At 43.4% G+C, this 13,903-nt stretch overlaps 1 protein-coding gene and 1 long non-coding RNA gene across 5 annotated transcripts in view; one reads left to right on the top strand and one right to left on the bottom strand.

Moving 5' to 3' along the window:
- The window catches only part of Tnr (tenascin R), a 420,945-nt gene that overhangs the window by 11,572 nt on the left and 395,470 nt on the right, over positions 1-13,903 (bottom strand). For all 3 annotated transcript variants that reach the window (XM_087580076.1, XM_087580075.1, NM_013045.2), the window contains 3 exons: positions 7,473-7,624; positions 5,674-5,770; positions 949-1,110 (listed from right to left, as the gene is read on the bottom strand). In XM_087580076.1, coding sequence (XP_087436202.1) covers positions 949-1,110; positions 5,674-5,770; positions 7,473-7,624 — 411 coding nt within the window. The remainder of the gene's footprint in view (positions 1-948; positions 1,111-5,673; positions 5,771-7,472; positions 7,625-13,903) is intronic.
- Positions 1-13,903, top strand: part of LOC148001718 (uncharacterized) — a 103,897-nt gene that overhangs the window by 41,165 nt on the left and 48,829 nt on the right. The window lies entirely within an intron of this gene.

Genomic DNA, 13,903 nt, shown 5'->3' with positions numbered 1-13,903 from the left:
GTCTTCTCTTTAGAATAACAATACCTGGCTGAGAAAGGAAATAATGGAGCAGATGCAGTAATTGGAAGGGTAACACCTTGATGTTCATTTTAATTCCAAGAGTCATAGGAAACACCAGTCTGTAGCTCTAAAATTGGAGAAATGAAATGTCCAGTAACTCCACGTACCAAACAGTAGCATACCTGGCACAACATGAAAGGTACGTAATAGAGCACATTAGCCAAAGACTAGGGACTAGCTCGGATGTTGTGTTCTCATGAAACTGTGAGTACACAGAGCTGAAACAGATGGTTGTAATGCTTGGTAAAAATACCATAAAACCCACCACTGTGAACCCAACCAGGTATACGGTTCACTTGGCAGGACAAAAGGCAAGTGAGAGACAATTAAGCAATGTCCTCTGCTCCTTTGTGGGATGCTATGACAACTGCTGGCGGTTGAATGGGGGAGGGGCAGCTCAAAGAATGGGGAATCTGAACTGTTTCATTTGTTCAAAGGTCATTTTCCCAGCTACCATTACAAGGGGATGTCTACTGAGAGGACAAACAATTCTGCCCTCACTAAATGGGAGTTCACTCTGGTTAATCTCGGTAAAATAAGCAACTCTTTGCTCTTATCCTGCATTGTTTCCGAGCAAATTTTTCAGATATATTCACTCCTTGTGCCTACAGCAAGTTTTCTGACTATTCTGTCAAGTGGGACAGATATCACTATTATAATATAGCTGATGACATCACTACTATAATTCTCCAGATGATGAAAGTAAAGTCCCAAGAAGTTGATTCTGAGTCTCCTGAATGGATAGGTGGGATCAGAGCCAGTGGCCCAGCTGGCCAAGCCTCCTTCCTGGCTAGTAGCCAGCTCATGAATTCTATGAATTCTGTTGGTTCTGTTGCAGCTTAGAACTGGAATACACACCCAGTGCTCCTGGGATCAGCCCACAAATACCTGCAGTGCCATTGTAGCCTCCTATACGGAGCTTGTACAGGCTTCTGCTGTCCTCCACAGCGAACTTGTCATAGTAGGCAAAGACGGCCTCCTGTCCATCCCGCATATCCACACGCAGCTCATAGCGGCCCTGGGCTGTTATCCTGTGGATGTTGTCTAGCCCTGTAGAGAAGTACAGACTGTGTACTGAGTCTTGCCCCAGCAGCTTTGGCAATGGAATAGAAACACAATGGGGGAGAAGGAGTTGGCCATCCACATTGTTCTGCTCTTCTCCCTTCTTAAGCTGGTGTCAAGCAGATCCTGCCAGACTCCGAATCTCTTCCTGTGAGTAGGCTACCCCAGGTCTACTGAGGAATGCCACCTCAGACAACATTGGAACTTAACATCTAATCTTGACCTAGTAACTGACAAGCTCTAAAGCTCAAATTTCATGACCCTGTTCCCCATAATCTTCTCCTACCAGGTATGGTACAAAAGCTCAAAAAAAGGTGTGATTCATTTGGTTTGAGTTGTAGGGAGCAACAGGTAGAAACATGGGGCCAGAGCACCCAAGATACCCAGACACAGTAGGTTTTCCTAGCAGCCTGCAGAGATGGCCCAGTCCACTCATATTGTGCAACCCTTCCTTTCTGTCCAGAGTTCCTGGGACCCCCAAAAATGGATCAGAGAAATAAGTGTATGGGCTTATGTCTTAAGTTTATGGTAATTGAATTTATGAATTTGCAATCTTTTAATGTGAACACAAGGGCAAATAGTCATACTATGCATGGTAATGTGTAGCTAACGTACATAGTTTGGTAGGTTAGTGTGTTAAACACCCGTTTAGCTTATTGATAGTTTCCACTGAAGATGGGCTTATCAGGGTGTAGCCCTCTATTATAAGTTGGGGAACATCTCTGTTGCTTTTTGCCTCCTGACTCTAGTCTTTTTTTGTTTCATCCATATACTACATCTTTATCCACCACTGCTACCTCTTCACTGGTCTTTCTAAACTCCTACTCACTTGTCCATTAAACATCCCAGACCTTGATCAAGAAATTCTTATAAGGTATAAAACCCTATACATCAAGAGTTCAGGCAGGACCTAGATACCCTTGGTGATATTTTCTCATATCCATTTTCTCTGCTTTTGACCTATTTACCTAAACTTTGGCCCACTGACCTTGTGTGCCTGAGGACTCTGAGCCTTCCATATTTCTAACTGCCCAGTTAAGTTAGAGCTTTTCTTTTGTTGTGTCATCCACTGTCTTAGTATACAATGATTTAGAACTAAAACATGGTATAAGTATAGAGAAACTGAGAGCTCATTTAAACCCCCTCTTCATTTTATGGGAGAGAGTTCAGAGAGTGAGGTGGGTGACCAAGGGCCCAGGTCTTTGGTTCTGTTACCTGCTTAAGATGGAAGACTTTAACTTGATTGCAAGCAGAAGGCTGTCAAATGTTGTTTGTGGAGCTGCTGACCCATAGTCTGTCCCTGACTTGGGCAGTTGTAATATTTGCTGGTGCTGCTGTGCCTGGACACCCTTAGCTAGAGAACCCAACCCCTGCTGGAAATATTGTAAGTCACTCACTAGCAGCCTCTTGAATGGTTTATTTTCCCGACCAAATGAGAGTCATTCCTTCCTTGTCCTCACGCCTTAGAATAGATGCTGGTCAGTGACTGGAGTGGAGGCACAGAAGTCTAGCCTCCTTGTCTGGTGGGGGCAGCTTAGAGGAGTAATTCACATTCCAGAGCATCTCTTGGATTCAGTCTAAAGGGAGTCTTCCATCAACACTCAGTATTACAATTTTCCAGGATCTCTCCTGGATCTTTCAATTCTCTTCTCAGATAATTCAATTCGATCACTTACTTGAATAAGAATTTACCCCAGTAAATAACTTGACTGAGAACCGCCATTTTAGGATCTGGTCCTAGATAACGCAACTTAGAGCATAAGCTGGGGGATCATAGGGTTGCGTAGGCCATAGAGTATTGTTGCCTAAACTACATAGCATTAGGACTTGCCTCTGTTAGCAAACCTTCATGTAGTGGTTAATCTTCATTGTCACCTTGACTGGATTGAGAAGCATCTTTGGACATAAGCCTCTGGTCTGTCAGTAAGGGACTGCCTAGATTAAACTAATTGTGGTGGTGAGTTTCAACCCAAATGCAGGCTGAATAATCACTTTTGGTGGGATCCAGGACTAAATTAAAAGGAGAAAGGTTCCAGCCTTAGTCTCTCCCTACCTTCTGTTCCTGATGCAATCTGACCGACTGCCTCCTGTGTCTGCTCTTCCGTGCCTGATACCATGATGGAGTGGATCATCCAACCAGGGACCAAAATAACCCCTCCCTTCTTTCAAGTTGCTTTTGTTGCTTACTTTGGTGCAATAGTGGGAAAAATAACCAACACAGCCACTAGCTCTTTACCTTACATCATGACCTTACTTTCCACTTTTGAGTTCTATAATATGCTCTGGGTCAGGCCCACACATATTCTTCTGTCTCTGACTTGTGCTGTCCATCTTCTGGGAGCAGTTTCCTTCCTTCATGTCCGCAATTTGCATGTGTGAGAAGGATTCCTGTTCTCTCTCTCTCTCTCTCTCTCTCTCTCTCTCTCTCTCTCTCTTCACTTTTTCTCTTCCTCCTGATCTTCAGTGTCTTAGCTCTCTTCCTTCTTTGTCAGCAATTCATCAGTTAGTCTGGGTTATTTACCAGTGTGAAAGGGCATCTCTGATGGTATGGGACATGTGGGAACAAGGCACTAAATAACCTGGAACAAATAGGGATGTCCCCATTCTAGTTCAGTTTTTTAAAAGATGAAAGTGAATCTGTAACCCTGACCCTAATCTTAACTCCTATCTTGGGTTTATTCTAGCACTCCACGGCTGGTTGAACACAGAGCATGCTTTGATCATCACTCTCACGCATAGCAACAGTGGGAGCAGCCACGGCAGACTTGTGCTATTGAATGTAACTGTCGCTTAATCATATTAATACTGCTTTCTTTTCTGTTTTCACTTTTAAATGATACTTTTACTTTTGAGGCATCTTTTTGTTTATGGCCCACAGCAACTAGCTTTCCAGTTTGGCAATGGTTAAAGCTTCTTGAAAACATATATTTAATTAAATAGAAAGTGATATACGAAACATTTAAGTGCCAAATGGTTCACATGTTTCACAAAAATATGATAGAAACTGTGAACTTGGTACACAGTAGCTTAGATTTTTGTAGACCTGAGTCTTGACTCCTCATGTCTACCTTGATTCGTAGGTATTACTGACTCCCAAGATGTTTGAAAATGTCTTAAGTTGAAGCACACTTGGCTGCTTGCTTGAATTTCCTCCCAATATGTTTAGATGACTCTTAACATACATTTTATTTCCTATATTGGCATAGGTTTGGCTAGCTAACATGTATTCAATACATTCTTATCATTGATTAATATCTACACTTGAGGTACATATATCTCAGGTAGTGATGTTTAAAGATGAATGATGAGATTCCAGTCCCCAAGAACATACGACGGAGACAAGACAGATAAAGTAAAATAGATACCATGATTCAGGTCCTATCAGAGAACATGGCCAATTATACCACAAGCAATGGATGAAAAATAAAAGAGTCTGTATGGCTTCTATGGATAAAGAGGTTCTTAACTGGGCCTTTGGGTATAAGGTAAACACCAAGGTGTAGGGACAAGGGAACAATTGGCTGAAGGATTGTTTCTTGCAGAGGAAATGTCAGTGGGTGTGCAAGATGAAGATGGGTGCCCAGGAAGTGGGATGTAGGACAGTAAGGTGCTTGGTGGTAGAGAGAAGGATACAGAAGGAGAGGAGGAAGCCTGGTAAAGAGCTCTGCCTTTACCGGGTGGTGATGGGAGTTACTGCAAGGCTTTACCAAGTTGTGTTACCCTTCAGTCAGATTTGGGTATGAGGGAGATTCTTCCAGTGACCACGTAGACAATGGGGTGGTCTCAGGAGCCAGGATCCCAGGTGGAAGGCTGTTACTTTACCACCCAAGGGAAGGTGGCAAAGCTTGAACATGAATGTGGCAAGGGTGGTCCAGCGACGAGTGCAAGCATCTCACACTATCATTTATTTGTTTTCCCCTCTGCCTCCCTTTATCAGCCATTAGAAAAATCTTTCAGAGAAACGTAGGCATTCACACACTGACTGCTTTATGATCTAGCATCAGCACCATCAGTCTGACTTCGGTGTGTTTATCTTCCTATGCCCACCGAAACCAACCTCCATCTAAACTCCCTGCTGTGTCAGACCTCTAGGAAATCACCTCTAACACTACTCTTATTCCCCCATTTCCCTCCCAAGTCAGATAATAACACTCTTCCAGGAATCCAGCAGAGTCTCATTTCTCTCTAGACCTGCAGGCTGGCTAGCTGGTTGCATAGCTTCCTAGAGGGGGCCAGCCTGCCCATTGCTTCCTGTGCCCTGTTCCCTACCAGGCAGATCCCTGCCTTTGTACTTGCTGCATGTCAAGATCCATCAGCATAAAAGACTATTAATGAGGATGGGAAGAGACAGAGCAAAGAGGAAAATACCACAGTCAGATAAAAACAGATCAATAGCGGAGCCAAACAGAGCAAGAGGCACAAAAGCAATTCACAAGCTGTCAACTTCTCAATGGACACAGACTTCTGACAATCCCAGACGGACACAGAAAGGAGCGAGATGGACAGAAACCCAGGGCAACCTGTCCAGGGGAAATCCAAAGTGGATGTTACCTAGCCAAAACTCATCCTCCAGATTCCCAAAGCCAACACGGTAATCTGCCCATTTCCGGAAAAAATCAGTTTGGCCATTTTGCCGTCTCTGGAAAACCTGTGAAGAGAAAGAGAACAAGAGAGAGGAGATGATCTGAAAAAGCAAGAATTGATAATTAATAAACGAATATGCCTGGGTTCTACGTCAGCTAGAATCAGAACCATTTCAGAAGTGAGTTTAAGGTTTCCACGGCAGGTTTTGCAGGGCATGCTCAGAACCCTTTTACTTGAAGTGCTGATGCATCTGACAAATAGACTAGGGGTGTGATATCGACACTAATTTGCACTCCTGAAATATAGAAAAGATTCAGGATACATATCAAGCTCTGAATAGTCAGGGGAAATGGGCCTGATTCTCAAATTAATCTTTTTTGCACCACAGAGAGTAGTAGGACGCATTTTTCACCAAAGCGCTGGGACCAACTTCAAATCATCTACTCACTGTCATCATCTTATTGCAGGCAAAGCAATTGCATATCATTCACTTTCCAAGCTGTTTAAGTGCTAATTTCATTTAACCTCCAATACATCAGCCTTGGCTTCAATTTCCAATTATGCTTTAAGAAGGAGGCACAAATATGTCAGAAACATAAAAGAAAATGTCTCCTGAGAGGATTATGAGTGCAGTCACCATTTAACTCTTCAAAACCTTCCCATTTTGGTTCATGAAATCTCTGGTGCTATGTTTGAGCAGTGCTAGGAAGGGGTGTGCACAGGAGGGTGGGTGGGGCTGAGTTCCCATTCATACCCGTTCAACCCCTATTGCTTGGTTTAGAGCTAGCTCCTGTGCACAGTGGCTAGCACCTCCGGGCTGCCCTGTTTCTTCTGCTGTATATTAGCTAGCCTATCATGTGTGAGAGGATGTGGTATCAACAAGTAATGTCTCTCTCCGTACCACTGTTACTTCTTGAAGGCTATGACAGTTCTAGGGAAGAATGAGGGGTCTAGAACAGGATGAAGACGCAAATAGCTCTTGTAACTAGAGGCTCACCCACATTCTGCCCCATATCTAATCATATCTAATCAATGTTACTCTCCAAGATAAGGCAACTAATTGCCTCACTGTGGAAGCTAAAGTGCTTCCATAGAGTAGCCGCCTCCTCCTCTCTTTATATTAGCTACAGCCCTTGGTAAGCAGGATCCAAGTGCCTCACTCCTTCATTTCCACAGCATTCCTAGCATCGGGCAAGGCAGCCTCATCTTACAGCCCTTCTTTGGGATAGGCCGTTACATCTTTCCTATGAGTCCTGGTTAGTTTTTATTGTTAATTTGACCCAACACAGAATAACCTCAGAAGAAGAAACCTCAATTGAAAAATTGCCTTCAATAGGTTGGCCTGCGGCCATGTCTGTGAAGAATTGCCTTGACTGAAGTGGGAGGGCCCAGCTCACTGAGTATAGCACCATCCCAAAGGAGGTAGGCCTGGTCTATATATGAAAAGTAGCTGAAGACAAGCCAGTGAGTAAGCCAGTACCATCTCTTCATGCTCACAGCTTTAGTTTCTGAGTTCTAGCCTTGACATCTCTCAGTGCTGTACAATGAAGTATAAGCTAATAAACACTTCTCTATGTCACTTTTGGTCATGATGTTTATCTTAGCAACAGAATGAAAGTGGGCCTTGAAGGCAGCGAAGAGACCAAGTTCCAAATGGATGGGATAGATAAGAGAACATCTTGAAGAATGGTGACATTGTAATCCACAGGTGCCCAGAGCCAGGTAGACTAGAAGCCTGAAGACATGTGCCTACAGCATGTACTTACAATCCAGCCGCCCCCATCTGTGGTCATATCGCAGTATACTTGCAACTTGTGGCTTAACTCCCCATTGAGGAAGATGGTGTAAACTCCACTCAGAGTGTCTCCATTCATCAAGTGCTGGGCACAGTCTTGAGGATGAGAGAACACCCGGCCCCCTATAGAAGAAAAGCAATTGAAAATTTGATATTTACTTATTATGCACCTGTGTGTACTGCATGCCTGCATTTAGACCACAGCGTACATTTGGAGTCAGAGAAGAACTTGAGGGAGTCAGTTGTTTCTTTCCACCACTGGGTCCTGGGGATGGAAGTCAGATTGCTAAGCGTGGGCAGCAAATACCTTGTGCCTGCTGGCCAACTCATCAGCCCCAAAGCAATTTTTAGAGATGATACTTTTTTTACCCCATTATGCACAAGAACCCTTGCATCAGAGGAGGTTTTAAAAAGTCCCGTGGTTGGTACTTCATCATGAGTTGTAAGAAGTTCTAAGTGAATTCAGACAATGGGTGGGTGTGAAATCTGAACTCATGTTGGATGTATAGATTCTGAGGACCAAAGGTTTAAAGTCTCTGCTTCCCAGATTCTCTAGCTTGACTATAAACTAAAAGCCTTGAACATCCACTTTCTCATCAGTAAAATGGGGGTAATAAGGACTTTCCCCTTGTAGCATGAAAAGGAGGTATTGCCCTCGGTGATTGTTTAAGAGATGGGCCAGTGAACCACTGTCAGGATCTTTCAAAGGTAAGGAGACATCAGAATAAAGCCTTTGTCATTCACATGGCAGCCATGAAGGAATGCCCACACAAGTTCAGCATTACCTCAGTGATGAACGTCTAGTCCTTGTACAAAGCAATCCCTTGATTGTACTGAACAATCAACTGGCCATGTTTTACAGTTCAGTTTTAATTCAAGGACAGGGCAGGGGAAGTAAATTGCAGCTCATCTTTCAGAAGGAACAGCCCAATCTGTAAAACAATACCTAATTAGCTGTAAGAGAAGCTTAAATCCTGAAGCGGTTGGCTCTGAGATAAGTTTTGTGCCTATCAGACAGGCTGAGAGCAGTCTACCAGAGGGACTTTGCTGAGAGAGCAAGTTAAAGGCACAGCCTGTCATGTGAGGATGGTGGCTGGAGTGCTCTGTAAATGTGGGTTTCTGGGTCAATGAAGACGATACAGTACTGTGTTTCTGTGTGGAAGTGAGGTCGACATGAAAGGAAGCTGAGGCTAGATCGCAGGTGTTAGCCACCATAGCATCTCCTGGTGGTATTTTTACCCATACACTACAGATATTACACCCAGCCCCTTGGAAAGGCAGGGCAGCGAATCAGAGGAAGGTGGGTCAGTATAGATCGGAGACTTATTTTATCAGACAAGGAAACTTCTCAGGAAGAGTCCATGAGTAGCTTATTCAGGTGGCTTGTAGTCACATTTTCAGAGCCCAGGCAAGTGTACTGTAAACTCTATCAAAGCAATAAACACAACCAGAGATGGAGAGATGATGACTCCATGTTTATGAGCATTTGTTGCTCTTTCAGAAGACCTGACTGATTCTCAGCACCCATATCAGAGGACTCACAACCACTCCAGGGGCTCGGAAACCCTCTTCTGGCCTTTGTGGGCACCTGCATACATGTGGTGTACAGGCATAGACATAAATACATACAGAATTAAAAATGTGAAATAAATCTTCAAAAAACAACTCTTCAGAGGGACTGTAACCTATGATCTAGTTTCTTAAGGGTCTTCATCTATCCAAGGAGTGACTGATTTTTGTATTTAACATAAGTATATAATACTCCAAGTGTTACCACAGAAAGCACTATGTTCAAATTAAGTGTTTTCTATCAAAAGTGACTTTCATAGTAGCTTCATAAAAGTTATTGAATTGCATTTCCAGCATGTCCTAGACCTCCTGAAAGCTCATAGCTCACTTGTCTCTGAGGTTTAACATTCATTTCAAGGGACAGGCATGAGTGACTTCTGTCCCCTTTCTGTGTTGCTTTGGGAACACTGGCTTTATTTCTGGCCATCTAAGCTATTCTTGACCCTGGTCTCTGGAGCAACCAGTGTGCCCACTTGCCTCTCACTGCCTGTGGTCTTCCTTTTACATCAGCACATAATGTGCTTGACCTCCAGCTCACTGCTGCTTTATACACTGCTTCTCCCAAAGGAGAAACCAGCCCAGTTTCTTAGGGAGATAGAACTCTGCATTTCTTAGTACTCCATGAGTCCTCCCCTCAAAAATACTTTCCTCAAAACTCACCACAGTAACCTCACTGAAATACACAAATGAAACCAAACCCACTTAGAGACTAAAGCAAGCAATTTTACATAAACTCCTTTTCCTTCATTGATAACAGCTAAAATATATGTTATAGATGCTTGAAGAGGGTTCGGATCCATTCTTAGTTTCTCTAAAGTTAGACTTAATGTAAGCACATGTAATGTGTTCAGCTGACTTGTTCTGGGGAAGAGGAATTTTAAGTATGTAAGATGCTGTCATAAAAGAGGCATTCACTCATCTTTCAAGCTGGAAGATAAGAATAAGATCAACTGAAGGGATAAGTGTCTAAGGAGTGTCAAAGATGGATGGGATAAAGGTCTCAGATGATGCTTGGAGAGGGAGGACCATATGCTCTGCTTTCTGAGCTCCTATAGTTAGCTGGCAGGTGGAGACACTATCCAAGTGTGTGGGAGGTTGATGCATGGTTGCTGGGTGCACTTGCCTTACCCTTGACAAATTACAAGGCCATCTGGTTGTTAATAGATTCAATTTGCCGTAATTTAGTCTATGGCATTAGTGGAAAGGCAATCAAGAAGCACGTTGCTTTCACAGACTATCAGAAGCAGCAACCTGGGAGTTTCCATTCCCTGGGAACTCGGAGAAGATTCGACATGAAGCTTCTCTCCAGCCCTCAAAGCGTCCCAAGTTTGTCTCAGACTCGCTATTAATCCCTTTAATCTGATGAGAGAAAGCAAAGGCTTGCCGAGAGTTCTCAAGTTATGGACGTCATCATTCAGACTCCTGTGCTCCATCCCGGTTCTATCACGTCATCACGTGGAGCAGGGAGAGAGGCCAGAAGTCCGTATCTGACTAAAGAGCTTCATTCAGATAGAGCTGTTTGTAGTTTAGTTTTCTCTTTTCAGAAGCCAAGAGGAGGAAATGATGAATCCGATGGTGCCTTGAGGCCTCTTGGCCAGCTCTCCCTGCTTAGATCTGTATGATTGGGCAGATAACAATTAATTTTTCTCCTCTCTTCCTTAAGCGCGCGCACACACACACACATACACACACTATCTATCTATCTATCTATCTATCTATCTATCTATCTATCTATCTATCTATCTATCTATATATCTATCTATATATCTATCATCTATCATCTATCTATCTATCTATCTATCTATCATCTATCTATTCTCTCTCTCTCTCTCTCTCTCTCTCTCTCTCTCTCATCTCTCTATTTCTCTAGCCAGAATGTCCTGAGCACTCCAACTATCATTTTGGATGAGATGGAGAGGAGAGGGGTTATTTGGCCTTAAGTTTGAGCCTTAAGTTCCACCCCTTACCATTTCACCCTACTGCTTTGGAGGAATTAGACTTTGGCTCAGCTAACAATCATAAAAGCATTCTCATATTCCAATTGATCTGGAATTCATATGTTTTAGAAGATTATCAGGGCCAATCACAGACAACTTCAACTCCCCAGATGCCATAGCATTTAATCTAATCCAGTATCTCCCTTTAACCCTGAAACTGATCATCCTAATAACTTTTTAGACCAAGCACATACCTAGTGGGTCCTCCCTCCTCCCTTCTGGTGCAGTAGCTGGAGCCTGGATGGATAGGGTAGCATTTTTCTTAAAAGCACAAGCAATGGTTATTCCCAAGTAAGAAGGGAGCCAAGTGACCAGTACAGTGAAGTGTCTCATGGTTAAGTATTTCTAGATGTAATTGTGAGATTCACAGGCCCAGGGCATTCACCAGAAGAGTTGCTCAGAAGTTGGTTTGTGTTGGGCGTCAGAGGCTGCCTGCTGAGTGGTGAGCAGCGATCTACACTAAGACACATGGGGCAATCAGATGGCTCCATGCCAGTGGGGAGTAGGAGAGGCTTCTCTGTCCTTCCCAGCCATCTCTTGTTTTGTTTCCTGGGGGAGTCTTTAAAATGGTCAGATTTAATAGCTTTAGAGAGCCTCGGCTTACTGATGCTTGCCATGCTGATGGACTCCACTCTGATGAACTCAGCATCAGAACTGAAGCTGTGACATCAGCAGGCTCCTCAGAGATCAGCCACAGCAGGTTTCTCAGTAAATGCAGAATAAAGTATATTTTTCTCCACAGAAAGCTAATGACTTGTATTTACAAAGTCACTGATAAGATTTTGGGGGTGGACCAAGCCTAGCTGTCAGTCAGCCCATATGTGTTGAGTCCATCACTTCAAGTTTCTCAGAGAATCTTCTAATTTACCAGCTTGTTGTCTTGCTATTCACTTAAGAGACATATAGGAAAGTGACCCTTGATTTCTAAATACCAGGCTAAGAGATGGGGATGCACGAAAGTAGCAAAGACATCTTTCAGTTGGCTCATGGTGTGGTGGGAAAACCAAACAAATGTGACCTCAAGTTCTTAGTGCTCTGAGACCAACATGGGAGGTTAGAAGGGCATCAGAGTGGATGTGCAGTGACCCTGGGAGCTGCCGAAGAGGGCAGCTGAGACGTGGGGTTCTAGAATAGAGTAGAATTTGACAAGTGCTAGTCAGAAGCTTTCTTACTTTAGCAACTGACCAAGATCAGCCATGTACTGGTAGAGAAGGGTATTGCTGGCATGTGGGAAAGCACAGGCCTTTTGGAAAACTGAAGATTTAGCTAACAGATAGAAGGAGCACTGTGTTGGATGGAGTACTTCTTACACAGTAACTGAATCCTGCTGTGTAAGAAGAGGGGCCTTCCATTCAGAGCCTACCCCACATGTGGCCCATACATATACAGCCACCAAAGTAGATAAGATGGATGAAGCAAAGAAGTGCAGGCTGACAGGAACCGGATGTAGATCTCTCCTGAGAGACACAGCCAGAATATGGCAAACACATAGGCGAATGCCAGCAGCAAACCACTGAACTGAGAACGGGACCCCCGTTAAAGGAATCAAAGAAAGGACTGGAAGAGCTTGAAGGGGCTCGAGACCCCATATGAACAACAATGCCAACCAACCAGAGCTTCCAGGGACTAAGCCACTACCTAAAGACTATACATGGACTGACCCTGGGCTCCAACTGCATAGGTAGCAGTGAATAGCCTAGTAAGAGCACCAGTGGAAGGAGAAGCCCTTGGTCCTGCCAAGACTGAACCCCCAGTGAACGGGATTGTTGTGGGGAGGGCTGTAATGGGGGGAGGATGGGGAAGGTAACACCCACATAGAAGGGGAGGGAGAGGGGTTGGGGGATGTTTGCCTGGAAACTGGGAAAGGTAATAATAATGGAAATAAGAAATACCCAATTTAATAAAGATGGAGAAAAAAAAGAGAAGAGGGACCTTCTTCTGAAGCCAGTAGATGCCCAGCTCTACCTTTGCAGACATAACCCTACTTGAACAAAATTTCCCTTTGGCGATGGTGGTATGTTTTTCTGATGCCTCTACTCCATGAGTAAAAATTTTATACAGTCTCAACATCTTCAGTGAGAAACAGCCATTGTTGAACTATCTCGATTATATCATGTAAGACAGCACAAGAAATCTTTATTATTAAAAAAAATCACAGGGATAGGCATCTGACTTGTTTCTCACCACTATCCTTAGCATTTAGAACAGAGCCCGACACGAAGTAGGTGCCCTATCAATATTTATTAGGTGTTTAGTGTCACATGAGTGATAGCATCCATCCCCTATGATAATAACAGAGGACACAAAATTAGATTCTCTGAAGACATGTGCAATGGCACAATTTAAAATGGGCCAAATCAAATCTTGTGACTGGTGACATGTAAGATCTTTCTGTCGCATTTATAAGATCATTTCATAGCAATGCTTTCTCAACCTTCCTAATGCTTTGACCATTTAATACAGTTCCTCGTTTGGTGGTGACCCCTAACCATAAAATTATTTTCACTGCTACTTCCTCACTGTGGTTTTGCTTGTTAGGAATTGTAATGTAAATATCTGATATGCAGGATAGCTGATGTATGACCCCAAAGGGGTTGCAACTCATAGATTGAGAAGCAATGTCATAATCTATAGTAAATAGTACTGTTCAATAAGACTCACTACTTTCAAAAATAGGTGGCCTTGTATCTCTGCCCTGTTCAGTAGTGCAACTACTCTATAAGTAAGATCAGCGACTTAAATGAAGGGGGCCATTCCCTGAGTACAATCGTTTTCTAGATGTCCCCCAAACTGAAATAATATAATGTATAGAGTATAACAACTATTTTTCAAAGTT

The sequence above is a fragment of the Rattus norvegicus genome, chromosome 13 (genome assembly GCF_021556685.1).
Source record: "Rattus norvegicus strain SHRSP/BbbUtx chromosome 13, alternate assembly SHRSP_T2T, whole genome shotgun sequence".
Classification (NCBI taxonomy): domain Eukaryota; kingdom Metazoa; phylum Chordata; class Mammalia; order Rodentia; family Muridae; genus Rattus; species Rattus norvegicus.
This window is presented reverse-complemented; position numbering and strand designations above follow the sequence as displayed.